The sequence below is a fragment of the Syngnathus leptorhynchus genome, chromosome 18 (genome assembly GCF_054491065.1).
Source record: "Syngnathus leptorhynchus isolate UIUO chromosome 18, UIUO_Slep, whole genome shotgun sequence".
NCBI classification, from domain to species: Eukaryota; Metazoa; Chordata; class Actinopteri; order Syngnathiformes; family Syngnathidae; genus Syngnathus; species Syngnathus leptorhynchus.
In genome coordinates, this window is record NC_141212.1 from 89903 (window position 1) to 115614 (window position 25712).

Genomic DNA, 25712 nt, shown 5'->3' on the forward strand with positions numbered 1-25712 from the left:
GACGGGAAGTGACGACGTGGAATGCGGGTTGCCATGTCCGCACTTGTATGATCAGCCCGTTCTCTCGATATCCTGCATGGAAATGGAAAGCAAAAGTTAAACATAGGAAAAGAGTCATTAATATTGCCGTTTGACAAAACAACTTGAGCTGATTCTGGGGTGAGTGCTGACCTTAAGCAACATGTTTCGTTTGCATGATTGGATTCGACTTGGCAACCCAAGTGGAAGCAGAAACTATTCCGTCCGTCCGTCCGTCCAAGTCGCCGCTAAACTTGGAACATTTTCCCCAGCTCGAGGATGCGCTAACGATAAGAATGCTTCGTTTTGGTTTTTGGGTGACAAAACAAGCCGCTCCTTTAATCGCTTTTAAGAGTCCTTAGTCGTAGCCGGCTGGACGCTTCCGTTTGTGTCGTTTTCAACCGACATTTGCTGCTCGTGCTCACTTTTATTTGGATTGGAACTTTGTACTTGAGGTTCGTTGTTTGTTAAGGGGCGACAAGATGGCTGTTTTGTCGGCTTTGTGGCGAGCTCTACGACTGGACGCGTTCCTCACTTGGACTCGTCAATTTCCGCTCGCCTGCTGCCTGCTCTCCGCCTTGTTGGCCGCCACAATCCTGTTCCACAGGTCAGCGTCCTACGTCATCGGACGTCACCTGTTGTGCTTCGGGGTCAATGCTGCATTCGAGGAAGCTGGGAAGTCGGAAAAGGTTGTTAGTTTCCTTCCGAGCGAATGGAAACAACAAAGATGGCCGATTCCGGTCAAGCATTTGTTGTTCAACACTTCGTGACCTCCAGCAATCGCTCTTCATTCATATCAACTAAATAACTTATCTTCAAAACATTTCATGACACCAAATAACTTAATACAGAGACACAATGGCATTGCTTCACCGTCATCGGTAAAAAATCACATTGTTACAGATTTTTATGCCATAGCGAAATTCATGTTGGAATAAATGGACAAAGCTGATCTATGCCGTTCGGTCGCCATTCTCGAGGGACCTCACCTCACGTTCCCGTCTTCCTCGAATGCATGAATCTCGAATGGGTGTCTGGACAGCCTGTCAAAACCGTGTTTACATTAGGTTCTGTTTTTAACCCTCAAATCACATTTGTGAATGAATAAATGAATATGAAATATCAATAGACATTTTTCAAATTATAATCCCTGTTTAACGCTTGCTTATTTATTTGTTCAAGTACCAGTCTTGTACACGCATCTTGTTTTTCTTTCCAACCTCCCTTTCTCTAAGTCTAGAGTTCAAGGGTTACAGTTGGTTTGAGGCCAAATTCAGTTAGCTAACACGAACATGCAATCTATCTCCACTGTGAATCACGAAAATAGCCAGGGTTGACTGTTTTGAATGAAGTTGTCGCTATGCTATTTTGCAGGTACCTCCACATCCTAATTGGATTGTGGTCTTTCTTAGCGGGTGTGGTTACCTTCTATTGGGCTCTGGAACCCGAGTCACTGCTCCCAAACGTCTTGTTCACGAGCAAAGCGCCACGCAAGGTGAGGTGCATTTGGACTGAGGGTGATGATGTTGAGGATGACGCTCGCTCGCTGGCTCAGTGTCAGGAACCGGAGCTGTTTCCTTCGGGTCGCAGCTGTGCCGTGTGCGGGAAAGTGAAATGCAAGCGGCATCGGTAGGTTTGTGTTCCCGACACCAGCGGCACCTGGCAAGCATATATAGCACAAGAGTTGACAATCACACTGGTGCGAGGATGACGCGGGGGGATGTGACATCCCGACGGTCAGAAGCACAGTTCCGCACGTAAGCGCGCTTCTGTCAACGTCCCTTCTGACCGCCGGGAGCTGTGCTTTTTCAGTCTTTTCTGCCACTTTGAGATCCCAATTTAGAGTTGCGCGCACGACCTGCTGATTTTTTCTACTATCGTTGCGGCGTCCAGCCCAACGTTGCTACTGGAGAACTACCAGCCGTGGGTGGGCCTTGAGATTCATTCCAAGGTGGACACGGCCATCACAGAGGTGGGCGCTCGCTTGCTTGCTCTCTCGCTCGCCCGCCCGCCGTCAAATTCCACGTTCATCATCACACTTTGTTCCTTTTGTGGCGGGAAGGTGTTTGAGCTGGTTCTGGAGAACTTTGTGTATCCTTGGTACCGGTAAGTCTCTTGGCGTGCCTACTTTTTCTTTCGCCAACTGCGCACCGGTCATGCTCCGTCATGCGCCGCAGGGACATCACGGATGACGAGGCGTGCGTGGACGAGCTCCGTTTGAGCTTCCGCTTCCTAGCGTCCGTGTTGGTCCGCAGAGCTCGGAAGGTAAATTCGTCGGCTTCCGTCGGCCGCCAAGGAGCGGCCGGCTCGGTGTTGAACGTGCGCGCTGTCCGCAGGTAGACCTCCCAGCTGTCTTCGGCGACCACGTGATGAAAGCCACCGTCAAGCACGTGGAGGTTCTGGCTAAAGCCCACACTCGAGGTGAGACGCCGTCTCTCGCCTTGCTGACTTAGGAGTGGCGGTGTTAGAAGAAAAAGGCTGGGGAGGGGGGAAAAAAAAAAAAATGTTTTTGTGCTCTGGAACACATTTGTGGCATTTGGCTCGAAAACCTAGCTTTGATAAGAAAGTCAACTGGCGGCGGCGGCCGAATCAGGGTGTCTCTTGTCAGTCCATCAAGGTCTGACGCTGCAGCAGGCAGCTCTGGAGGAGTACGGCGCTGACCTCCATGTGGCTGTGCGCAGCCGCCAGGATGAGCTGCTCTACCTCAGGAAGCTCAGCGAGATGCTCTTCCCGTACTTGATGCCGCCAAAAGCCGGCGAGTGCAGGTAGCGAGCGAGCGAGCGGCCGCCCGGCCGGCCGGCGCTTTAGCCCCCGAAAGATCCGACTGGGTGGAGCGTCTCCTGAAGACCTTTGTCCCTTCCCGAGCGCAGGTCGCTGGCACTGCTGCTGCGGGAGGTCTTGTCGGGTTCCGTCCTGCTGCCCACCATGGACTTCATGGCCGACCCGGTGAGTGCGCTCTCTGCCTCTGTCTCTCGACGCCAACCTCCTCTTTGATTCCTTTCCTAGGACACGGTCAACTTAATGGTGCTCAAGTTGGTCGACGACTCACCGGTGAGTCGACAGTCGCCAAAGGAAGGAAGGCCCGGAACGGAGACTTGATCAGTCTGTTGTCCGGCTAGCGTCTTAGCCGTCGATGGTCTGGGCTGTAAGCCTGTTTGTTTGTCCCCAGCCTGAAGCCGCCAGCGAAGCGCTGTCCGCCCGTGTTCCTTTCCTGCGCAAATACGCCGACCGCGGCGGCGACAAGCCCTCGGTCAGCACTTGACACAAGCTCCTACTGTGGGCCAAAATGCCACACTGAGTGAGTGCCCGTGTTCTCAAGCAGGTTCTCAAGTTGGAGCTCAAACAGATCCGAGAGCAGCAGGACCTTCTCTTCCGCTTCATCAACTTCCTGAAGCGGGAGGGCGCCGTGCACGTCCTTCAGTTCTGCCTGGCCGTGGGTAAGGGCGGGTTTCGCTCGCTCGCTCGCTCGCTCGCTCGCTCACCTAACTTCATCTCGCCCGGGACGGCACCAACGTGGTGTTCCTCCAGAGGAGCTCAACGCCAAGGTCTTAAATCCGGAGCTGTGCGACTCGGAGCTGCGCCGTCTGCACGCCGAGGTTGTGCACATGTACCAGACGTATTGCGTGGACGAGAGCGTAGACAAAATCAACTTGGACCGAGCCACGGTGGACGACATCAGGAACGGTGAAGCAGCTGCCAAATAAGGCGCACAGCTCCCCGTGGTCATTGGTCACAGCCCGAGACCTCCCGTCTTGTCCTCTGCCATCAGTGGCCGTCGGTCCGTACGGCGCCGTGGTCAAGCTGCAGACCACGCGCTGCCTCTTTGAAGCATATGAGCACGTCTTATCGCTCCTGGAGAACGTCTTCACGCCTATGTTCTGCCACAGCGACGAGGTAAGGCGGCGGTCCCGTGCATCCTGACGGGAATTTGATTGTGCACGCTCAGTATTTCAGACACCTGCTGAAAGGAGCCGAGTCGCCAGCCAGGAGCTTGCGTGTCAGCAGGTTGGTCTCACAATCCCCAACTCGCAGGTTCTTTCATCACTAATCAGTCGACGGTTACACGGCGGCCAGGAACGCCTCAAAGCGCGGCGAGTCCTTTGGGATCGCCAGGATCGGCAGTAAAATCAAAGGCGTGTTCAGAAGCACCGCCACGGAGGGCGCCGTCTTGCCGCCCAGCGCCACTGCTGAGGCTGACGTCAACGCGGTAATGAGCATTTGTCCCAAGCTTGGCGCTGGGGGTGTGTGGCCTCCCTTGGGTGACCGTGTGCGACGCAGGTGGAGGAGGCCACGGCGGTGGTGGAGGAGGAGGAGGACGACGCAGCCGTCCCCGCCAGCGCGGCAGCCGGCAGCCTGAGGAAGCTGTCGGCCTGGACCGTCACCATTCCCTACGTGGACTTTGACGAGGATGAAGCCAAGAGGGAGAAGATTCCCGTCTTCTGTATCGACGTGGAGCGCAACGACAGAAAGGAAGGTGAGCACTGCAGGCTTAGAAAGTCACGAGCCGTTTCCATCGTGTCCCCCGTAATACTTGGACATCCCATTTCTCCACGGCGGCTCCTCTCGCAGTCGGACACAATCCCGAGAGTTGGTCCATCTACAGAAGATACTTGGAGTTTTACGTGTTGGAGTCCAAGCTGACAGAGTTCCACGGTAATGCGTGCCCGCCAGCTTAGTGTGGGCCTTAGTTTCAAGCGCAGACGGTGTCGTGCGTGCAGGCGCCTTTGCTGACGCTCAGCTGCCCCCCAAACGCATCCTGGGACCAAAGAACCACGAATTCCTCACCTCCAAGAGGGAAGACTTTGAGGACTACCTCCAGGTGGTGGTAGTAGTAGTAGTAGTAGTAGTAGTAGTTGTGCACGTCCCGGCAGCATAAGCACATTTGTGTGCGTGCGTGCAGAAACTGCTGCGCTGCCCGGAGCTCAGCAACAGCCAGCTGCTGGCCGACTTCCTGTCTTCTCACGGCACGGGCTCTCAGTTTACGGACAGGATGATTCCCGACGTCAACTTGGGTACTTCCGCAGCTAACCTTTGTCTGCGTCGGGAACAGCCGCCACTGAACTGACTGCAACATTTGCCCAAAAATCCCCAACAGGCAAGATTTTCAAGTCCGTCCCGGGGAAGTTGATGAAGGAGGTGAGCGAGCGTCATTGGGGAAGACGGGCAGCCCCCACCGCCCTCACCCACGACAGCCATGTCTTTGCAGAAAGGTCAGAACCTGGAGCCGTTCATCCAGTCCTTCTTCAACTCCTGCGAGTCTCCCAAAGCCAAACCCGGCCGGCCGGAACTGATCGTCCTCAGCCCGAGCGCTGACGCCAACAAGCGGGTCGGATCGCCAGCGCCATGTCACCCGCGGTGCGGGTAGGGGGGCAGGCGAGGCCGTGTCATCATCATCTCCGTCTTTGCGCGCAGCTCAACAACCAGATCTTCAGCAAGGAGCCCGCCGCAGCCTGGGTGGGGAAGGCGGGCCAGCGCAACCGCCGCCGTTCGGTGGAGCTCGGCGTGGACGGCATGTACGACTACCTACTGCACGTGGGTAAGTTGCCCGCCGCCGCCGCCGCCGCGCTCCGGTCCAGAGCCGGCAAACGGCCGAGCCGAGCAGAGCTTTCTGACTACAGGTCGATTGGTGTTCCGGATGCCGCGCTGGCTGGATCATTTGCTGTCGGCGAGCAGGATGATCCTCAAGAACACCTTGGAGGCCTACGCGGAGCAGCGGATGCGTGGCAAGATGGACGCCATTCTGCAAGAGCACCGCCTGGTCTCGCTCATCACCCAACTGCGAGGTGAGGCGACAGCCGCGTTGGGAAGCTACGGCTCCACATGCAGCTGACGCGTTGAGAAGCTCCAGCTCCGCATGCGACGCTCAAGAGCCGAGCGGTCGTAGAAACCCGCAGTGATGTGGTCACACCAAAGCTTCACGTCTTCCCCTGCCGTAGACGCCATCTTCTCTGAAAGCGCGGAGGAGCGCGACGGCCCGGCCAAGGCGGCGCGAGCCAAGAGGACCTTTGAGGAGATGACGGCCTATCTGCCCGGTGAGTCGAGTCAGCCTACCCACAGGGAACCCTTTTGTCATTTGTACCGCGTCGCATCAGACGCCCTCGGGAGGTGCCTCGGCGAGGAGGCCAAACGTGAGGGGATCCGCCTCCTCTTTGAGGGCCTCCAGCAGCCGCTCCTCAACAAGCAGGTCGGAATCGAGTCGAGTCGAGTCAAGGGCCGAGCCGTGTCCTCTGGCAACGTTTTCTTCTTTGGCTGTGCTCAGATGTCCTATGTGCTGCTGGACGTGGCTGTGCTGGAGCTCTTCCCTGAACTGCGCCGCTGAGCAAGCAAGGAGGGGCGGGCGGGCCGCTGGAAGGAAGGAGCAAGGGTTGGGGGCGCCAGCCTAGCTCAAGGGACGGATGGATGGAAGGAAGGAAGGAAGGAAGGAAGTAGCAAGGGTTGGGGGCGCCAGGTCAGCTCAACGGACGGATGGAAGGAAGGAAGTAGCAAGGGTTGGGGGCGCCAGGTCAGCTCAACGGACGGATGGAAGGAAGGAAGGAGCAAGGGTTGGGGGCGCCAGGTCAGCTCAACGGACGGATGGAAGGAGCAAGGGTTGGGGACGCCAGGTCAGCTCAACGGGCGGATGGAAGGAAGGAAGGAGCAAGGGTTGGGGGCGCCAGGCCAGCTCAAGGGACGGACGCAAAAACTTCCTCGCCGGACCAAACTGATGTGATGAATGAGTTGGCAAATGCTTTTTATTTCTCTGCTGTACTTGGAGTTTGTCTTTGTGGCCAGATTTTGACTAGACAGAAAAATAATAATAAAAATAAATGATTCATGCCAACTGACATCCACCAAGGTGATTGGGCAAACGCTCGGGAGCGGAAGACGAAAGGTTTGCGCCGAGGAACAACGCGGCCACCCTCCACACGGTGACGGCAAAGAGCGGAAATTCCTGGCAAAGCGCAAGCGTTTGCCCTTCTAAGTGGCGTACGCTGGCCGTCTGCTCGGCATTCACCTGCGGCCAAGACGCCGGTCGCCGGTCGCCCAGCAGCGCCTCCGCCATCCGCAGCAGGCGCAGAGCGTGGACGTAGTCGTCCACGGGAATCTTGTCCACGCCGGCGTTCTCCTGGAAACACGACACGCATTGGAGTGCCGATGGAAAATTGGAGGGACTCGGGTTTGCTTCGTCAAGTCAATCAAATTGTCATCTGCTCATTCCATTGCTATGTCCAGAGACAACTACTAATGGACTACGTCATACGTATAGTTGGGCCTGGCTGCTCCCAAAGACCAAGCAGCTCTTAGCTGGTTGCTGACCCCTGATTGACACCGGTTCCCACGTGTCGCCTTTAGCTTAACTCCCTTTAGTGAGGCTCCCCCCGCCCCCACAAACACACTTGTCAGCAGCTTATTTGCCTCCACAGACTTAGGAGCCACCCGCAGCGTGTTAAGTAAGCCGCGCCGCCGGTAGCCAGCCCAAGCCGCTTGCTCTGCTCACCAGCCATCGTGGCACGGAGCTCGCCTCAGACTCGGACGGGTTCTGACGTGGGTGACCCGCCAAGCATTTGCGGGACCCTCGGCGGTTCGCAAAATGCAAACTGCCGTGGCAAAGTGCTTCTTTCCAGCCTTGTCTTTCTATTTTAGTCCGGAAAAAAAAAAAAGGCGCCAGATCTCTGAAAGCTTGAGCTGATGAGGACATTTTTGACATGCCGGACAAAAAGATGACATTCCAGTTAGCGAGAAATTTCATTTTGGTGTGGCGAGAAAAGCTAGCATTTGGAAAGAGCCGGTGCGTAGACCGACTTCCTCCCTCTATTGTGTACTTACGTGGATCGCGAGGCACAGTCCGTCAGCCAGCGCGCTGACCTCCGACAGGATGCGAGCCACCAGAAAGGACTTTGCCGTGTGACTCCCCCCCGCCGTCGCCGCCCCCACGCACTCCGTCAACAGGTCAAGCGGCTGGAAGAAGGCACGACACGTTCACGCTCATCAAGTGCTGAGGCGGAGGGGTCGGTGGCGCGGCCGCTTGATCCTCTACCTCAGGTAGCGAGCGGCGGAGCCAAAGAAGCGGAGGGAGTTTTGGCGTGCCTGTGTGGTGGCCTGCGGTACCCTCGCTCTGCGTGCTGACAGCATGACCTGACAGACAGACAGACAGACAGACAGACAGACAGACAGAGAGACGTGGTCCATGAGGCTGGCGACAAGCACGCCGTGTACCCGCTAGCGAGTACCTGCGCTTGCTATCGTCGTGGCAACCAGCGGGGCCTCCCGCCCCGTCTCCTCCGCTTCGCTCCTCCGCGTCCGCTCGCTCTCCCTCAGCCTCGCCGACAAAGACTGGATGTGCCGGCGGACGTCGATGCCCTGCGACCTGCCCCTGATCACCGCCACTGCCACTGCCACTGCCACGCCCACCTTGGCCAAAAAGCACTCTGACATGCACACGCAGCACAGCATTCAGACCATCAATGGCATCCAAAAACAAAAGTATTTATTATTTTCAGACATATTCGTTATTAAGTTATCCCGCACATTTACAAGCAATAAATATCACTAGTCAACATCATGTGCTGTTGCCAGTCAAAATTTGCAAGGCACCAAGAAAAAAAACATTGGCAGTTAAACCACCACCAAACACCAAATATTATTATCCATATTTATGACATCTTTTTCTCAGTTTCTGTCCAATTTGAAAGAAATGGGTCTATTTAAAGACCTACTTGGAGGACTTACAGTTTGGATTAGAATCTTACTTTACGTTTGTACAAAAGGAGGCTTAGGAATACTTTCAGTTGAAAATGCAATCGTAATATCGTAGTGTTCAAACTCTTCAATGTCGACTGGAATGACCAAATGAATGATGAATAATTCACATCATTACTCTATTTCGTCTGTTCCTGCAATTGGCCAGCTTTGAAAATGAGATCAAGAAAAGCACGAAAACGTGAAACTTGCATTCTACTCCATCAAAGACAAATGGTATCTTAACATCACTCATGTTGTCCATGTCAATGTAAGTTCCACACACATACACGTAATAAGTTTGAGATGGCCAAATAGCGTCACGTTGCTTGCTTGCGAAGTCCCTGTGATTCTGTCACAAGAAATGGAGATGAATGGATGTTTGAAATTACCTTCCAGGCGTCTTCTGTGTCCCTCCATTCGACCAGCTAAAGATGCTAATGGACGCTAACTTTCGCTCACATCCGTACGCTGTTTTTTTTTCTTTCTTTCTTTCTTTCTTTCTTTCTTTCTTTCTTTCTTTCTTTCTTTCTTTCTTTCTTTCTTTCTTTCTTTCTTTCTTTCTTTCTTTCTTTCTTCTTCTTCACATTACACACAAATAGTCGTGTTTGTTGTGCTCTTAACTCAAGTGCCGGACTGCATCTAGAAACAACGTGTCGTGTCGTGAAAATAAAATTGAAGGTTTCAAGTCAACTGAACAGGTGGCGCCATTAAGCAGGTGAGTGACGTCACGTCGCTGACAACCATTTCTTTTGCCTGATACTTGATTGAACACACAACTCGGAGACAAATAGTTACCGACAACCAGTCGCTTTGAAGGGAGAAAATTGATAGGCATTAATATTTCATACCGTGAATAGGTTGACAGTTTGATATGAAACACATTTAAAGATTGGATATGAATTATACATGAATATATTATACATCTACACACACACACGTTCACGCAGTCAGCGCCCATTAGTTTGCATTTGGGTCCCGGCTGGATGGCTCTGAACATTTCAAATTAGCGGGCTGAAATCAGGGCCAATGCCCCATAAAAAGAACAAAATCAAACAAAAACAGACAGAAATTTGCCTTCCAACAGACTCTCATTGCGTGTGCCTGTACGTGTGTGTGTGTGTGTGTGTGTGTGTGTGTGTAAGCAAGTACCTGTGCTGTCGCCTACTTTGTGTTGTCGTCGTCCAAACAGGAATGAACGTTTGTGCGGCCCAGACGGCGCAGGCCCGCCCGTTGCTCTTCCTTATAAAGACAAAATGAAGGGGATTATTGGCTTCTGTATTTTTATCGCAGCGCAAACGTACACATTCGCACACAGAGTAGCAAAATAGCCGTCTAAACAAAGTACGACCTTTGCACGGGTTACTACTTGGACTACTAATTGTGACTAAAAGGTCAAGTAGAACCACGGCTTGTACTTGGGACTTCTGAGTGGTGCACATGTTGCATACGCAGATTGCTGTGAAAGTCCCGCTCTTTTCTGCCCACCTTAAGGCAAGTTGCTGCCCATTGTGGGGAAGGAGAAGAGCAGTAGTGTCGTAGCGGCGGGCGGGGATGGCGGGGATCATTTTGCAGCGTGTCCAGCGAGAGCCTCGCAAGGCGGCTGAAATCCACTAACAGGATGGTGAAGCGGGATTACGTCTGAGCAGCAGATAAACAGATTATTCCCAAAACAGAGTCTACTCTTTTAACCTCACGGCTGTCCCTCAATTCCTTTGGGCGGAGCCGACACCACTTTTGCCCCCGCCGCCGGCCGATGCCACAACTCCTCAGGAAGCTTCCGGCATCTGGCTGTCCACCTCGCGTCGATTGATTATTTCCCTTTTTTTCCACAATGCTGGGGGCCTTGGCTCTCCTGCTGTTTGTCGCCTGGCGGGTCCAAGGTGAGTCGGCTGCTTTTGTATTTGCGGAGAACGCGACGACTCGGGAAGCTCATTAGGATCGCCAGCGGCCACGCGATATGCGCCACGCTGCTGCCGAGCGGGACTCCCGCCATCGTAGGCTTCCCTCCGTCTTGTTCTCCGATGCAGGCGGGAGCGCCCCGCCGGACTTGAGCCCTAAGGAGGAGGCGGTCTCGCCGTGGCCGCCGACAATCCTGAAGCTCGCCGGAGGACGATCCAAGAGGTCGCTTTTCCTGCACTCGGGCGTGAGGATCTGTCCTCAAGAGAGCGTGGACGAGGTTCTGGCCACTCATCAGGCGTACTACCAGCTGCGAGGTGAGCCCGTCGGCACCCTCGCTCGCTCGCTCGCTCCCGGTCGATGGCGGCTTCTTTCTTTTGCGCGCTAGTGTGCCAGGAGGCCGTGTGGGAGGCGTACAGGATCTTCTTGGACAGGATTCCCGCTACCTCCGAGTACCAGCGATGGCTTCACGCCTGTCAGCGGGAGCCGCTCGGCATCGCCGACATGGCCAGAAGCTTTGGCAACTCCGAGGAGCACTTGGATCTGATCCACAGGGTGAACAAAAAAAAGCCGATTCAAAGTTGATTGCGCTAATAATACTGATTGAGGGAGCAAAGCGGCAAACTTTCCACACTTTTGGGAGACTCAGCCAGCCTATTTGTTGCCTTTGTGTGCAGAGGATGCGGCGCCTCCGAAACGAGCTTCCACAAGCACGGTAGGCGCCCGCCCTTTCTTTTCCCGCCCGACTGACACGCACGCCGTCATCCACTTGCCATTTCTATTCCCACAAGTTTGCCGACTCCCACGGCTTCCGACTCGCCGGGTAGGAAGAAGGGGGGGCGGGGCATTGACTACCAACAGCTGACGTCGTGCTGACCCACCCGTGTTCTTTCCTCTTCAAGTGGCGACCACCGTCAGCGCCCTCCTCAAGGGGGCAACGTCCTCTCCGCACTCTCAGAAGACCACCACAGTGGATGGAGAGGAGGTCATCATAATAAATAATACTATTTGGCCTGCATTTATTTGAGCAGCAGCCACAAAACAAATAAGTTCTCCATAGGCCAGATCCAATTGTCTCGATCCCTCTCATTAAAGGACTCGGACCTTCCTAATGCCGTCCCCGAGAGTCCGGCAGAGCAGAGGCTGGATTTCGCCATCGACCTGGTGGATCCAGGGTACCGGGAACTGCTGGATGACCCGGACTCTCCCCAGTATATTGACCTGGCTCACCACCTGCAGGACCAGGTGGCTTCTCCAGAACTTGAAGATGTGTGCAAGATGTTGCAATTGGGCCCATGTTTGAAGCGTCTCTGTTGGCGCCACACAATCTCATCAAATGGCGCAGCCAGCCACTTTGTTGGGAAAGCTGCGCTCGGAGCGGAGCCGATAGGGTCCGTTCGCAGCGGGAAATTACGCAACTACGTTCCAAAGGCGATTATGTCACAGCCAGGGATTGACGGAGGCAGGGAATGAGGGAGGGAGGGCAGTCATTCATGCTCTGCCACATGTCACGAGCCGAGCCGAGCCACTGCTCAACATCGCTGTGTTTCTTCCACAGATGCAGCATGTTTTTGACAAGCTTCCGGGCTTTAAAAGCATCTTTGTGCTGCGAATCAGGTAGGCCCGGCCCTGCCCTGCCCACTGGCTCAGGTGCTAAAACATATCTTTCATACCTTTGCCATTGTTTGCTCCCAACGCAAGTGAGACACAGCGAGCTGATAGGTAAGGACTTTCCTGGTGCCCCCCCCCCCCACCCACAAACACACAGTTTGTTGTCTGCCTGCCAAAGTGCTTCTTGAGCTTCTTCTTCTTCAGTGTTGGCGGAATCACGGTCCTCTATTCCCTGCTCTTTGAAACGGCTTTGCCAGGCGAGGTGTCGTCCGATGCGGCAAACTCCAAATTGAGGGAAGCGGTGAGAAGAGCTTTGCGCGAGGAGGCGTCCCTTCCGGTCGATCTGGAATCCTTGATCTTTGACCCAGGTACGGTGGGCTCGCACTCCGTGTCCATTGCTTCAACTGTGAGTGATTGCTTGCTCGTTTGATGGCGGCAGAGGGCGTCCTTCCGTGGCCGACCCAGGAAGCCGACACGGAGGTATTCGCACACATCAAGCGGAGAAGGAAGGTAGGAGAGACGATCGACGACTGACGATCGTCACGTCTTCTCAGGTCAGGGAACCTGACTCCCGCAACCACTTTGAAGTCTTCCTGGCTGACCCGGAGGTGGAACAACTCGGTCTGGTCTTGCCCCTTCCTGCTGTGGAGAAGGACAACGCTCTAGTCACGCCCCCGGACCCCACCGGGGAGGAGAAGGATGATGATGATGATGAGGGGGGGGAGGACCTGAGGTTTGAGCCAGACGCACTAGAGCCGTCCGGCGAAGAAGAAGAGTTGATCATTTCTCATCAAACGGAGACTTTCCGGAACATTGAAACTGGAGAACTTGTCCGGCACTACACGGCGAGCCCTCCGACGACGGCTGACACGGACCCGACCGCCGGCGTTTCACTCATCCCGTCTTCAGCCGGTGAGGGGGTTTTGGACTCGGGTCTTGTTGCCACCACTGTTCCAGAAGAAGCACAAAGCATGGCCAAGGAGAGCTGGGCTGGCCCATTGCCCGACCCATCGGCGGAAAGCACCGCCGCCGCCGCCGCTTTAGAGGAAGCGCCTCTGACGGGTTTCACAACGCTTGAGGAGCAAATAGCAATTGAAGGAGAGGCGCTTACCGAGGGCCCGGCGGCGGCCGACCTTCCTCCGGCCTCTCCGTCGCAACTAGAGTCAGGTGGGCATGAAAGGGCACACTGGCAAACAACAGCAGGAGCTTGGGAACCCACCGCAGGGGGGCTCCATCCCTCGGAAGCCGAGACGGGAGCTATTTCGCACTCGGAACAAAGTGAAAATGCAACAAAAGCACTCCGAGCAGGGGCGACGGAAACACCGGCAGAAACAATGGATGGAGACGGGGAAACCAGCGCTCCTCCGTCACTTTTAGAAGCGGAGCCCGCTACCAGCAAATGGCTTCAAATATCGCTCCCATCTGACGGGGAAGAAGAGCACGAAAGCAAGCGTCCGACCGCTGAAAACTTACTCTCTGAGGAGCCATCGGACCCCAACTCTGGGGAATGGCTCGAGACCTACGCTAGCACCTCCTCCTCTCCTCGCGGCCCAACTGTGGACTTTGGACTCTTTGAGGTGGCGGAAGCTCACCAGCAAAGCGCCGCCGCCGTCGTCATGGAGGAGGACACGAAAGGATCTGCGGGGCAGACGAGCAGAGCGCTCACCACCGAGGACCCGGCGGAAGAAGGGAGCGGCTTCTTTGACAACGCCACGGCGGTGCCCGCCGTCGGATATCTGACCACGGCCACCGCGACGACGGCTCCTCACGGCCGCGAGCTGGTGGTCTTCTTCAGCCTGCGGGTCACCAACTTTGACTTCTCCGAGGACCTCTTCAACAAGACGTCGCCCGAGTACAGGTCCTTGGAGAACACCTTCCTGAATGTGGTGAGGAAAAGGACAATGAGTCTGCGTGCGTGCGTGCATGTAAAAGGACACGACTTAACTGATGGCTTTTGTGTGTATTCCCTCTGTTCTGCTGCCCCCTTGGCCCCTGCAAAAAAAAAAAAAAAAAAGCTGCTGCCCTACTTGCAGGCCAACCTGACAGGCTTTCGCAACTTGGAGATCCTCAACTTCCGCAAAGGCAGCGTGGTCGTCAACAGCAGAATGAAGTTGGCCAAGTCGGTGCCGTACAACATCACCGAGGCGGTCCAGTGCGTTCTGCGCCAGTTCTGCTCCACGGCTGCGGCGCACCTGCACATCCACATCGACAGCGGCTCAGTGGACGTCGAGCCAGGTGAGCGCTGCCGTTCGGGACATTGTCAATCTGAACCCAAGTCCAAAGGAGGGACGCTAACTCGGCGGCCACGTGACCCGTCCCCGTAGCGGACCGGGCCGACCCTTGCAAGTTCCTGAGCTGCGGGGGCCATTCTCGCTGCGTGCTGGAGCCGTCGACCGGGGCCAGGTCCCGAGAGGCCCGCTGCCAGTGCCGGCCGGGCTTCCGGTCCGAGGACGGCCTTCCGTGTCGGAGCGTCTGCGAGCTTCGGCCCGGACGATGCGGAGACGACGCAGAGTGTCACGTGGAACCCGGACACGGAGCCGTGTGCAGGTGATGTTGTCCCGAATGAAGCGGCGAGAAAGCGCTTCCGGGTCACGGCGTGCCGTTGGATGCGCCTGACGGAGTTTGTGTTCTTCCTGTCTTTGCTCAGGTCCAAATCTTCCAGGAAGTTCTGATCCTGTGACGGCCGGTGAGCTCAGACTTTGCTTTTCATTTAGAAGGCGCTTGGTCTTGAGATTTCAACCAGAAACTTGTCGTCTCCCGCAGGTACTTTCAATCAAGGTTTCCTTCCTTCCTTCCCCGGCGAGACGAGGCCGGCCGCCTGCAAATATTGCAAAAAGAAAAATGGCGCTCTGGCTGCCGGCCAAGGTGATCGCCTCGGAAAACTCACCACCTCGGAGCAGGAAAGAGAAGAAGCTACGCTTTGTCCTTCTTCTGTTGCTTCTTGTTCAACTTTGACAAGAAAAATGCTCCGTCTTTTTGTCTCGCTGCTTGCTTCCCTCAAATTGCAAGCACACATTCAGATTCATTCCAAAATAGCTTTGAGAACCACGTTGGCAGAGTGCACAGACAAAGGACTCGTTCACAGACGCACGGACGGACGGGTTCAGGAGACAGCAAGTTTAAGGACTCACGGGAGACGGCTTGAATAGGGTGACGCCCCAGTGCCTTTATTGACTGTTGTTGAGGACAGACGTGTGACAGAAAAAAAAAAAACAAAAAAAAACCAACAACCCAGTGGCAATTTTTGAGCGAGGTGTTGGGATCAAGCGTAGCACCCCCTTGAAATTGAACAACACGCGGGGCTTCTTGGGCGCTTTTATTGCTAACGTTGCCCCCCCCCCCCCCTAAAAAAAATAAAAGTTATAGAAAAAGACCCAGTGCGGTAGTTAGATTCCAGTTCAAAGACAGCTGACAAAATCAAAGCTCGATTGGTCTTTCAACGGCATTGGCAAAAGCTCGCCCAACAGCTAGCTGTTAGCGGATAGCTTCACCGTACCAATGTCAAAGATGATTGGTCATTATTGGTCATTAGTTCACATTTGCAGGCGTGGTCATTAAGCGCAATTAATCCATCAGCGTCGGAGTTTGGCTTCGTTAATCGCACAGCAAGAAAACAAGAAGGAGCAGGCGGAAAGAGCAGCGGGCTGTTCCAAACGCTGGCCCGCCGGGTTAGGGTTTGTGTTGACGAGTGAGGTGAGGTGAGGTGAGGTGAGGTCTTGCGGGGGAAGGCAAAAAACAAAAGCAAACAAAAAGCACAAGAACTGGCCTGGCTTCACTTGAAGGTGGCCTGCAGCATGGCCGTGGCGTAGGTGGGCCGCGCCTGCCGATTCTGGATGGCGCTGCGCAGGTACTGGACGCCGCCGCAGCGCTCCCAGATCTCCTCAAACTGGCGGGGAAGGATCTCGGCACCTCTTTTGCGGGACAGCCCCGTCTCGTCCAGACTCAGCTCGCACATCTCCATGTCGTCTTTGCCTGAGAGCCAAAAGTGAGTGCGCTTAGAAGGGCCCAAGTCTGGCATCCTCTGGGAATCCACCAGGGCCCGAGTGTGGCATCCTCTGGGAAGCCACCAGGGCCCGAGTGTGGCATCCTCTGGGAAGCCACCAGGGCCCTCGCGTGGCATCCTCTGGGAAGCCACCAGGGCCCGAGTGTGGCATCCTCTGGGAAGCCACCAGGGCCCGAGTGTGGCATCCTCTGGGAAGCCACCAGGGCCCGAGTGTGGCATCCTCTGGGAAGCCACCAGGGCCCTCGCGTGGCATCCTCTGGGAAGCCACCAGGGCCCTCGCTCGCTCGCTCGCTCACCGGCCACCAGCACGATGGGGTGCTTGTCGGGGTGCAGCTCCATCTGTCGGGCGATCCAGGGCCCGTCAAAGTGGGCGTACCACCAGCCCTTCTTCTTGCCCTGCGGGTCTTTGTACTGGTCGCCCGGCCGGATGAACGGAATGCGGAAGAAACGCTGCTGCCGCTCCGGCGACACCTCATACTGGCGGGCCGGCACAGAGGGGGCCGGATTCTGCTGGGCTGCAAAGGTGGGGGAGGTACACGCATCAGCGAGCGCCCGCAGCATCAGCGAGCGCCCGCAGCATCAGCGAGCGCCCGCAGCATCAGCGAGCGCCCGCAGCATCAGCGAGCGCCCGCAGCATCAGCGAGCGCCCGCAGCATCAGCGAGCGCCCGCAGCATCAGCGAGCGCCCGCAGCTTTTCACTGTGCATTGGCCTGCTCACGCCGACACCAGTCCACTGGCACTCGAGCTCGCCGAACTCCGAATGGACGTGCCGGATTTTAAGGCCAGAAAACGTGAGGCGGACACGGAAGCCGCGTAAACTGAGAGTACCGTAGTCGGTGACGGATTTGGGCGCCCGCTGCTCCGTGTCGGCGTTCCTCTTTTTGTTCTTGGACTTCCAGGCGTGGTAGACTTTCAGCCGGCGGTGGAATTCCTCACGGCATGCCGCCAGCAGCTCGATGTCTACGGAACACGCGTATGTTTCAGCAGCTTGCAGGCACGCCGCACATATACATGTATACATATACGCCCCCCCCCCCAGCCTCACCGCAGGATGTGTTGATGGCGTCCCTGAGCTCAGCGTACTTCCACTTGCTGAGTTGATATTTGCCGTTGGCGGCGCCGGCCGCTTTGCTGGCCTGAACCTGAGGACCTCTGATGACGAGAGAGAGAGGGGGGGGGGGGCGCAGGACGTCAGCGGAAAAGGGACACCTCGACACACTAAACTATTGGTTAGCGAGTCAAAACTGTGAGAGAGGGAGAGAAAGACAATGGCGGCGGCGGGAGCAACTTCACATGGGAGAGAGTCAACACAAGTCACTTCTGTTTTGGGCAACCTCCACCATCACCGTTCAAAATCAAAGAAGCTGATTGATGACAAAGCTAGTCAATCAACAGAAAGGTTGGAGCGGAAATGGCCGGAGCCACGGCGCCAGAGCAGCCGAAAGACGTTTGCACGCACCTCGCCAGAAGCTCGCTCATTTCCTTGGCCATCTCCTCCCTACAACATTTCATCATCATCATCATCATCATTCAAGAAAACTAGCGCGAGGCGAGGTGTTTGTGGTTTTGCCTTCCGGTTGTTTTGGGCGCGTTACCTACATGCTCAAATTCGCCACTTTGGGCCCAGTAGAAGGGCTGAAAAGACAAAACGGGAGCAGCGTCACACACGCGCAAGTGACGTGACGTGACCCTCCGGTCCCATCGGAAGACGCTCGCCGTCCCGCTCGGCGGCATGCAAAGGTCACAGGTTAAGGGGGGCCGGCCGTAAGGCCGTGTGCAAAGTTCTTACGCTGCTCGTTCGGGAGACGACGAATGAGACGACTCGGTGCTGCCGGGAGGAGAACAAGCGGTGGTTAAAAAAGGTCCGAGCCGGTAGGTGGCGGCGGGGCGCCTTCACCTGCGGAGGGCGGCGTCGTTTTGCGAGTCGTCCGGAATGAGCTCGGCTTCGCTCTGCGCGATCCTCAGCGCCAACTCTCGGTCTCGCCTCTCCTGCTCCAGAACGGCCTGCCGCGAGATTTCCTCCTCGCGATCCGCCTCCAGCTGCTGCTCCATTTGCAACTGAGTAGAGGCCAAACAAACTTGTGGGCAACCTGGGGCGGGCGGGCTGATGCGTGAGGGAAGGAGGGAGGGAGGGAGGGAGGGAATACCCACCTGCAGGCTCTTGTGCTCCTCCTCTCTCCTCTTCCTCTCCTCCTCTTCCTGCTTCCTCTTCACCTCCATCTCGGCTTTGCTGTCAGCAAAAGGAAGGTGCGCTTTTCTTCTGGGCCCTTCCGGTCAACCTCCGGTAACTTACGCGCGTCTCTCGTCTTCCTCCTCCTGGCGGCGGCGCTCTTCCTCCTCTCTCCTCTTCCTCTCCCTTTCCATCTCCTCCTGGATGCGGCGCAAACGCTCCCGCTCCTCCTCCTCCTTCTTCTTGTTCTGCAAGGCGCTGAGCAGCTGCTCCGAGCGCACCACCAGGGCCCGGTAGTCGTGCTCGATGTCCACGCGCCGCATCTCTGTGGCCTGGCGACGGCGAGCGCAACGGTGACGCGCGGAGCCCCGTCGGGCCGGCCGTTTCGGGGACGCACCTTGATCTTGAGCATGAGGGCGCAGATGTCGGCGTCCAGCCGCTCGACCTGAGCGCTCATTTCCTCCTTGCCCTCCTTGAGTCCGGCCACCACTTCGTTGAAGCGCTCCATCCTCTTCCTCAGATGGCGCACCTTGACCAGGCCGTCGATCCTGAAGCAAAGAGGCGCGTTAGAAGAAGAAGAAGGGTCGAGGCCGTCGATGAATAACGCAAAGGAGGAAGATGAAGACGGATCGTCTCCGACAGAGCGCGAGGCCGAACGAACGGACAGACGGACGAGGACGAAGAAGGCGGCCGCTCCGAGCGCGTGCAACCACCCACCGAGGTTTGTGCTTCTTCTTGCAGAGCCACATGCGCGCCGTCTTTTGCATGACGATGCACGCGCGGCGCCGGTACAACAGCTTATTCTTCACTGCGCACAAACACACAACAGCAGCAGCAGCACACGTCAAACGACACGCCGACCAGGAAGACAAAGCCAGAGTCCGCCTCACGTTATCTTATCTCCGCACTTTTGGACAAAGGAGGGGCCCGAGGACAAGCGGGCCGAGTCATGTTAAGAAGGCCGAAGGTGAGGACAAAGACAACGCTGACCAAAAGGGGGGGGGGGATGGGGTCAAGGAGGATGAGGGGAAGGTCGAAAGCGCTGGGTGTGAGTGACCCACTGTTACTACTATGGCAACGGGAAACAAACGGTGAGCGACTTGCGCACGCCACTTGCGCACGCTATTTTCAGGCACTATTTGCGCACGCTACTTCCAGGCGTTACTTGCGCACGCTACTTACGCTTGATGACGGACAGCGCGCACCACTGCACCTTCTTCCAGCGACTGTGAATGATCCAGGTGTTGACACGCCGCACCAACTCCGCCAGGTGATCCGGGTCCGACTTCATGATCTGGTCAAACTCAGCAAACTAAAACAAGCCCAGAAAAAAAAAAGGTCAAAAGCCAGACGAAGCTCGACGGCACGAACGGCCGGCGCCGCCGACCTTCCCGGGTCGGAAGAACACTCGAGTCAGGCCGAACTTGTAGTCCTTCTCGTTCAGTCCCAAAGCTTTGAACAAGGCCTGCGACAGACAAACACACACACACACACACGCTGCGTGAAGAAAATCCTGAGCGGCTGCAGCAAATGCTGAGATGGCAGCAAGATGTTCCTCATACGGACCTTGCAGAAGAGGCGCGGGTCCAGGCGGGTCAGCTTGGGGGGCATGTACTTCTTGTACATGTTGTAGAGTTCGTGGAAAGGAGCCCTGGAGGGGAAGCCGCCCTGCATCAGGTCCAGCACGGACACCATACCTGGGGAGGAGCACGTGGAGAAAATAGCACCGGCGAGGCGAGCCTTTGGAATGAGCAGACCACTGACCCGAGCACTGCAGCTGGGAGAGGATCTGCGCGCCTTCAAACTGGTGACTGATCATCTTCAAGTTGGGTTTGATGCAGCGGATGAAACTGGAGCCCTGAGGCACACAAAAGGCAGGTCACAGCAAAGACACCCACTGGCTTGCTCAACGCTACTTACCGTACTGCGCAGCTTGTCCAGAAGAATGTTCAGCTGAGTCTGCATAGGAACAAAGGCACAAGTTGAGCGGCGACCGAGGAGGCCGCCGCCGCCGCCACGCGGCCGCCGGCTCCATTCTTCACCTTGAACTTGTTGCCCACGCTGATGAATCCCAGTTTCCCGGCCCTCTGCTTGGCGTCGTTGGCATTGTCAAAGAGTTCTCGGATGAATCGGTCGCTGGACTCGCTCAGCAGACATTCCAGAGACGTGTGCAGAGCATCGTTGTTCTTCTCCACAAACTTGTTCTGAGGAGTGACATTCAAAGTGAGCTGGCCGGAAACGCCGACAGGCGAGCGCGCGACGCACCGTCTCGTAGCAGACGGCTCCCGCAAAGTGTCTGACGATGAAGCCTTCGTCGTCCCTCACGTTCCTGTGGACGGCCAGCTTCGACTTTCGCGGTACCTGACGCAAACGAGGGGCGCAAATCAAAGGGCGTGGCGGCCGGCCAGTCAAATGTCTTTGGGCGTACAGTCAAGCGGAAGTGGTTCTTGTGCTTGTTGTGCACCGTGTCGGCAAAGTGCTGGTCGCTGGGCTGCGGGAGTCGGTTTTCCTCATCCAGGATGTCCAGGATTCCCAGCACCTTGGCCTCCACCAGGTCTGCAAAGCACAGGCGCACATCAAGGAGCCGGCCTCGCTTTGCTTTTTCCTTTCTTCCTTTTCCCCCGTACCGATGCAGTCCTGGTTATCCACGTAGTGAACCTCGTTGACTCCCAGCCCCTCCCTCTGGTACAGCTCTTGTTCCTGCGGGTCGACGCCGGAGTTAGTTGCCTTGACAAAAGCGCGCTCAAACGTTTGGCTAGAGCGCGACATCGACGACGGAGAAGCACGTGGACGGTCTGACGACGGTCTGACGACGGTAGGACGACGGTAGGACGACGGTAGGACGACGGTAGGACGACGGTAGGACGACGGTAGGACCTCTTTGAGGATGCGCTCGTTGAAGAACTGCTGCAGCTTCTCATTGCAGTAGTTGATGCAGAACTGCTCGAAGCTGTTGTGCTCAAAATACTCTGCGTGCAAACAAAGAGGCCAAAGCGGTCAGAGGCCAGCCAGGCGAGGCGGCGCCGGGCGCCTTCCCTTCACGCACCGAAGCCGGCGATGTCCAAAACGCCGATGAAGTTGGCCGAGGACTGGAAGGGGAAGCAGCGGTTGACCCTGGTGACCACGTGGTCAAAGAGCCGGCTGTACACGGCCTTGGCCAAGGCGTCACGAGCGTTGTTGGCCTGCTCCACTTTCAGAGGAACCCTGAGCGAGCGACACGTTTGCCAAGCGCATCAAAGCGTGGCCCCTCGCTGGCCGGGCGCCGGCGCTTGGGAGGCGGCCTACTTGATGACGGTTCCTTTGGCGCCCCCTGCTGTGGTGAGCATGACCCTGGAGGTGAGGCTTCCTCGCAGCTCCGACTGGTCCAGACCCAGCAGCTCGGCGCAATGTTGCAGCGGCGGGTCCGACTGCTTCTTGATGCTGCAGCCGCCTGAGAGAGACACGCAGACACAAAGGAGAGCCAGTGGTGTGGGTGCGGCGTAGCCCCTCGGGGTAGCCCTGCAGCGTAGCCCTCGACGCTCGACCGCCTATCCGCTCGCTGGCCCGCCTACCCGCTGGCTCGCTGGCTCGCTCGCTGGCTCGCTCGCTGGCTGGCTCGCTGGCTGGCTCGCTGGCCCGCCCGCCCACTCACCCGAGGTGTTTCCCGCCTCCTCAAAGTCAACGTTGCCTAGGTGCAGCACGCCGGCCACCACGCGGAACAAGTCCAGCTTCTCCACGTCATCCAGGCCGATCTTCTTCATGGCCACCAGCATGCGCTGGAAGTCGCCGCGGTCGTCCAGCAGGGGATCCTTCAGCGGGCCCGCCTTCACGTGCTGACGTAGGGTCACGTGTTAAGCCGAGGGAGCGGCGCATCGCTCCAAACCTTCCCGTCCGGTCCGGTCGACCCGGCGGACGCTACCTCTGAACTTTTGCGGTTGTCCGGGATCTGCTTGTCCGTCTCCTTGGATGCAAAGAAGCGAGTGCACCCTCTGTTCAGGTACTGAAAGAAACGGACGGCCACGCTAAGGATGCATTTCTTTCAGGAAGCGCACGGAGGGGAGGGGAGGGGAGGGGTGCGCGCTTGCGTGTTAACAATTTGCTATGATTCCCTATTACCCTGAACGTATCTGGCGAGCTGAGGTGAAACTTGAGCCGGATGTCGTCGGGCGCTCCGGCGCACAGGCGGTAGAAGATGTGGTAGTTCCTCTCCTCGGCGCTCTGGCGGCAGATGCGAGACTTCTCCAGAAGGTAGTGCGACACGAAGCCGCCCACCACCGCGTTCTAAACGTGGTGGTCAGGTAGATTTGTTTTTTAGGAGGGGAAACCTGTGTGGTGTCCGAGTGTGACAAGTACCTTTTCATTGAAGTGTATCTCCACAAACTTGCCAAAGCGGCTGCTGTTGTTGTTGCGCACGGTCTTGGCGTTGCCGAAGGCCTCCAACAGGGGGTTTGCTGCTCGGGACAGGCAAAGTCACACGGTCGCAGAGAGGGAGGGAGGGAGGGAGGGAGGCAGGGAGGGAGGCGGCTAACGGCTGCGTCGTACCCTCCACGATCCTCTCGTCGATGTCCTGGCCCGTCCCGTACGACGAGGTCAGGTACCTGTGGGGCAAGGCCACGTCAGCGGGGCCAGGCTTGCGGCCGCCACGCCTCGGACCTCACCTCAGCACAAACTTGGTGTTCTCCGTCTTGCCGGCGCCGGACTCCCCCGAGACGATGATGGACTGACTCATCTTCAGAACCCTCATGTCCCTGTAGGCCTTGTCGGCTGCGTACGGAGCGGAGGAGGCGCGTGAGCGGGGGGGGAGCGCCCGAGCCCGACCGGGGCGGGGCGGGGCGTCTCTCACCGATGGCGTAGACGTGCGGCGGCAGCGTCCCCAGCGAGCGTCCGCGGTACTGCTGGATGGTCTCCGGCGAGTAGAGCTTGGGGATGTCGTAGTACGGGTTGACGGCGATCAAGATGTTGGCTACGAAGGTCTGAGCGCAACCACAAGCCAGGCAAAGCTTTTGAGCCACTCGGGGAAGTCGAGAGCAGCGCCGCAAAGGCAAACTCACGTAGATTTTGTCTTTGCTGTATCTGACGCGCACGTTGTTGAGCAGCGTGGCTTCGTTGAGGTACATCAAGGAACCTGCCAGAAAGAGGAGGCGGCGGCGGCGGGCGTCTTCAGCGCAACCTTCAAAGAGGCGCCGGTCGTCAGAGACGACAACTCACAGTTGTCCTCCACGTGCTTGTCCACGTCGTCCTCGGCAGGGAACACTTGACTGACGGCAGCCACCAACGTCTGCGCAAAGGTCACAGCACGTGAGACGCCGTGCTGCCGGATCCCGCTCGCTCGCTCGAGCCTGACCTTGGCATCGCGCTTGAGGGGCTGCAGGGTGAGGCTGTCGGCGCCGATGTCCACGATGGTCGCCAGCTGGAAGCCGTCGGCCGGGTGCGGCGCCCACACAGGTTTGCCGTCCTCCATCTCGATTCTGGATAACGACACGGTCTGTTCCTGCGTGCAATACCTCACCCGAGCTTCAGGGCAAACCAATCAGAGTTGAGCTCGCCCGCAACTCGCCAGACACGACGCCGACCCGCTCTGCGACATCACCGACGGCCGATGTCGTTTGCGCAATGATCGATGATATTCGTTCACAGCCGCCCCGTGTTCATTCTCTAATACGAGTCCCGACGTGGGTCACGTGCCGTCGTGTATGACATCGTTGTCTTTGGCGCCACCTTCTCTACTTGTTAAAGCGCAAGTTGAATGGGTTGCTGCCAAACGTAACGTCGGCCATCTTGTCGAGCCACCCGCGACCTTTGGCCTGCGCTGGTGTATCTGGTCTTTGGGCACGTCGCGACCCCGCCCGCGACGGTCATTTCCTCGTCGAGCTAAAATAGATTGTCTACCCGTAAAGCGCGTTAAACATTAACGGACGCTCAATGGCGTGGGTCAAACAGCAATCAGCTTCCCGCCTCACCTTGGCCCTCGCCAGTCACGAGACTTATTCGACCGCTCACGTAACTGCCTTCTTTGCCACAGGTGCCGAGTCACAGACCACCATTACTTTCTTGCTGTACTTCTCTCATATCTATACTCGAGATTTTTTTTTTTATTCCACTTGCTGTCATTTATAGTCATCCGTGTCTCCTGTGCCAGTCAAGCCATTTGTGTCGTGTGCAACACGTGCACGCGCAGCAAGCAGGCTGTCTCGCGCACGCGCGTCCCAACTTTGGGGAGCGCCGGCGCTCGCCGAGAGAAACCCACCAAGTTTGAACTTCGCTTAGTTTGCACGAAATCAAAAAGAACCTCGTACAAAGTCACAAGACATGTCCGGATTCCGAACCCTGCCTAAGCAGTCGGTTCCGAAGACTGCTGGCTGGCTGGCTGGCTGGCTGGCTGACTGACTGGCTCCGTGTCGTCGGAGCGCCGAGCTTCACTCGGACGGCGGCGTCAACGGCAGCGCCTGGGAGTGCGCGAGTTGACGCCCGAGCCCCTCATTTCATTCATGCCGGGGTGGCCGGCCGAATGTCACACGGGCCACATATATGTTCAAACATGAAAGGCAGCTTGAAGAAGACGCTTTGCACAAAGCGTCGAGCGAAAATACGCGTGCTTTCGAAGGCGGTCTGGTATGAAGCGAACAATGTTACCTTTGTCACAAAGTAGACAATGCGACGTGAGCCGATAATGGCAGCAGTGTTACGATGCGACGTCGTAAAAAGACAACAACGCTGCGATAGCGCGTGAGGACGTCGGCGGCTTGGCCGGCCGGCCGACCGGCCGGCCGGCAGCGTCCGCGGCCGTCAGCGTTAGCTAGCAATGTCGCTCGCTTGCCGGACGGCTCATTTGTGTCTCACCTGGCGTCCGTCGGGCCGAGTCAATTTCCTTCCCGACCAACTCCTCAGAGTGCGAGGCCGGAAGTGCAGGTGAGTGAAGCGAGCCAGCCGCTGATTAGCCTTAGGGTGATAGCAGCCGCCCTCGTCACCTCCCAGTCCCGCAGCCAGCCTGGGAAAGTGGCCGCGTGACGTCACGGAACGGGAACAGCCTGTAGCGTGCATCTCGGCCTCTAGGGGGCGCAGAGGAGGCCTGGACCAGGGGCGTCACCACCAGATGGATCCCTTGTTGCGGGACGGACAGGTTCCCCACACGAGGCGCTCCGCCCAGAGAACCCAGCCATGTGAATTTTGTACACATTTTGCGCACTTCCCTTTCAGCACCGGACTGGCTGTGAAATTCAAACCCAAACTCAAACACAACTGTAATGACAGAAATATGCCAGCAGATGGCAGTGTCGCATCGCTCTGTAATTAACCAACGCTGAAGAAAACAGG

General features: G+C 56.9%; 4 protein-coding genes across 13 annotated transcripts; 2 read left to right on the top strand and 2 right to left on the bottom strand.

The window, feature by feature from the left end:
* The first annotated feature begins 4 nt into the window (after window positions 1-4).
* LOC147041982 (sorting nexin-14-like) lies at window positions 5-6842 on the top strand. 4 transcript variants are annotated; one of them, XM_085937607.1, is made up of 29 exons: window positions 6-159; window positions 491-625; window positions 1393-1513; window positions 1574-1647; window positions 1912-1990; window positions 2081-2124; window positions 2196-2283; window positions 2355-2439; window positions 2627-2783; window positions 2889-2964; window positions 3025-3069; window positions 3188-3268; window positions 3341-3455; window positions 3547-3702; window positions 3788-3912; window positions 3965-4023; window positions 4093-4225; window positions 4297-4492; window positions 4588-4671; window positions 4737-4837; window positions 4919-5030; window positions 5114-5154; window positions 5225-5344; window positions 5431-5554; window positions 5637-5801; window positions 5955-6050; window positions 6111-6202; window positions 6278-6329; window positions 6360-6842. In XM_085937607.1, exons 2-29 carry the CDS (start codon window positions 501-503, stop codon window positions 6725-6727), a joined length of 3114 nt encoding a protein of 1037 aa, XP_085793733.1. In that variant the 5' UTR covers window positions 6-159; window positions 491-500; the 3' UTR covers window positions 6728-6842. The 4 variants fall into 4 exon arrangements, with proteins under 4 accessions (XP_085793735.1, XP_085793733.1, XP_085793732.1 ...); XM_085937606.1 differs by having other exon boundaries at window positions 1393-1647; XM_085937608.1 differs by having other exon boundaries at window positions 6278-6507.
* Window positions 6719-9821, bottom strand: LOC147041983 (uncharacterized). Its single transcript, XM_085937664.1, has 5 exons — window positions 9129-9821; window positions 8229-8426; window positions 8036-8133; window positions 7825-7956; window positions 6719-7123 (listed from the first exon to the last, which is right to left on the bottom strand). Exons 1-5 carry the CDS (start codon window positions 9154-9156, stop codon window positions 6830-6832), a joined length of 750 nt encoding a protein of 249 aa, XP_085793790.1. The 5' UTR covers window positions 9157-9821; the 3' UTR covers window positions 6719-6829.
* LOC147041984 (interphotoreceptor matrix proteoglycan 1-like) lies at window positions 7000-15811 on the top strand. 5 transcript variants are annotated; one of them, XM_085937615.1, is made up of 17 exons: window positions 8969-9007; window positions 9366-9454; window positions 10231-10952; window positions 11024-11190; window positions 11313-11350; window positions 11427-11458; window positions 11538-11620; window positions 11731-11880; window positions 12194-12252; window positions 12337-12357; window positions 12451-12614; window positions 12686-12726; window positions 12801-14132; window positions 14262-14481; window positions 14571-14793; window positions 14894-14932; window positions 15010-15811. In XM_085937615.1, exons 3-16 carry the CDS (start codon window positions 10697-10699, stop codon window positions 14916-14918), a joined length of 2811 nt encoding a protein of 936 aa, XP_085793741.1. In that variant the 5' UTR covers window positions 8969-9007; window positions 9366-9454; window positions 10231-10696; the 3' UTR covers window positions 14919-14932; window positions 15010-15811. The 5 variants fall into 5 exon arrangements, with proteins under 5 accessions (XP_085793743.1, XP_085793742.1, XP_085793740.1 ...); XM_085937616.1 differs by having other exon boundaries at window positions 7565-10619; window positions 10767-10952; XM_085937618.1 differs by having other exon boundaries at window positions 7566-9454; window positions 10767-10952.
* LOC147041985 (unconventional myosin-VI-like) lies at window positions 14778-25389 on the bottom strand. Of its 3 annotated transcripts, none has more exons than XM_085937598.1 (35): window positions 25239-25389; window positions 23743-23866; window positions 23607-23676; window positions 23450-23523; window positions 23242-23371; window positions 23057-23162; window positions 22941-22996; window positions 22752-22849; window positions 22515-22679; window positions 22318-22398; window positions 22051-22231; window positions 21705-21849; window positions 21466-21623; window positions 21297-21388; window positions 21047-21119; window positions 20848-20975; window positions 20685-20780; window positions 20462-20623; window positions 20340-20378; window positions 20184-20277; window positions 19986-20116; window positions 19807-19884; window positions 19602-19731; window positions 19137-19227; window positions 18817-18967; window positions 18543-18751; window positions 18401-18479; window positions 18147-18307; window positions 18039-18077; window positions 17849-17884; window positions 17709-17747; window positions 17295-17401; window positions 17078-17209; window positions 16546-16764; window positions 14778-16218 (listed from the first exon to the last, which is right to left on the bottom strand). In XM_085937598.1, exons 2-35 carry the CDS (start codon window positions 23857-23859, stop codon window positions 16019-16021), a joined length of 3867 nt encoding a protein of 1288 aa, XP_085793724.1. In that variant the 5' UTR covers window positions 23860-23866; window positions 25239-25389; the 3' UTR covers window positions 14778-16018. The 3 variants fall into 3 exon arrangements, with proteins under 3 accessions (XP_085793724.1, XP_085793725.1, XP_085793726.1); XM_085937599.1 differs by lacking the exon at window positions 25239-25389 and adding an exon at window positions 25032-25170; XM_085937600.1 differs by lacking the exons at window positions 17709-17747; window positions 17849-17884.
* Window positions 25390-25712: the final 323 nt, after the last annotated feature.

Coding starts and splice junctions, on each gene's coding strand:
- LOC147041983 (XM_085937664.1), bottom strand. CDS start 9,156: ATGGAGGGACACAGAAGACGCCTGGAAG. Junction 8,427..9,128: donor ACACAGAAGACGCCTGGAAG/GTAATTTCAAAC, acceptor TGTGCATGTCAG/AGTGCTTTTTGGCCAAGGTG. Junction 7,124..7,824: donor GACTGTGCCTCGCGATCCAC/GTAAGTACACAA, acceptor TCGTGTTTCCAG/GAGAACGCCGGCGTGGACAA.
- LOC147041982 (XM_085937606.1), top strand. CDS start 501: ATGGCTGTTTTGTCGGCTTTGTGGCGAGCTCTACGACTGGACGCGTTC. Junction 1,648..1,911: donor GTGAAATGCAAGCGGCATCG/GTAGGTTTGTGT, acceptor TGCGGCGTCCAG/CCCAACGTTGCTACTGGAGA. Junction 2,965..3,024: donor TGGACTTCATGGCCGACCCG/GTGAGTGCGCTC, acceptor TTCCTTTCCTAG/GACACGGTCAACTTAATGGT.
- LOC147041985 (XM_085937598.1), bottom strand. CDS start 23,859: ATGGAGGACGGCAAACCTGTGTGGGCGCCGCACCCGGCCGACGGCTTC. Junction 21,120..21,296: donor ACGAGCGCATCCTCAAAGAG/GTCCTACCGTCG, acceptor GTCGACCCGCAG/GAACAAGAGCTGTACCAGAG. Junction 20,278..20,339: donor TGGACAAGCTGCGCAGTACG/GTAAGTAGCGTT, acceptor TGTGTGCCTCAG/GGCTCCAGTTTCATCCGCTG.
- LOC147041984 (XM_085937614.1), top strand. CDS start 10,697: ATGCGCCACGCTGCTGCCGAGCGGGACTCCCGCCATCGTAGGCTTCCC. Junction 11,621..11,730: donor CCACAGTGGATGGAGAGGAG/GTCATCATAATA, acceptor CTCTCATTAAAG/GACTCGGACCTTCCTAATGC. Junction 12,358..12,450: donor GAGACACAGCGAGCTGATAG/GTAAGGACTTTC, acceptor CTTCTTCTTCAG/TGTTGGCGGAATCACGGTCC.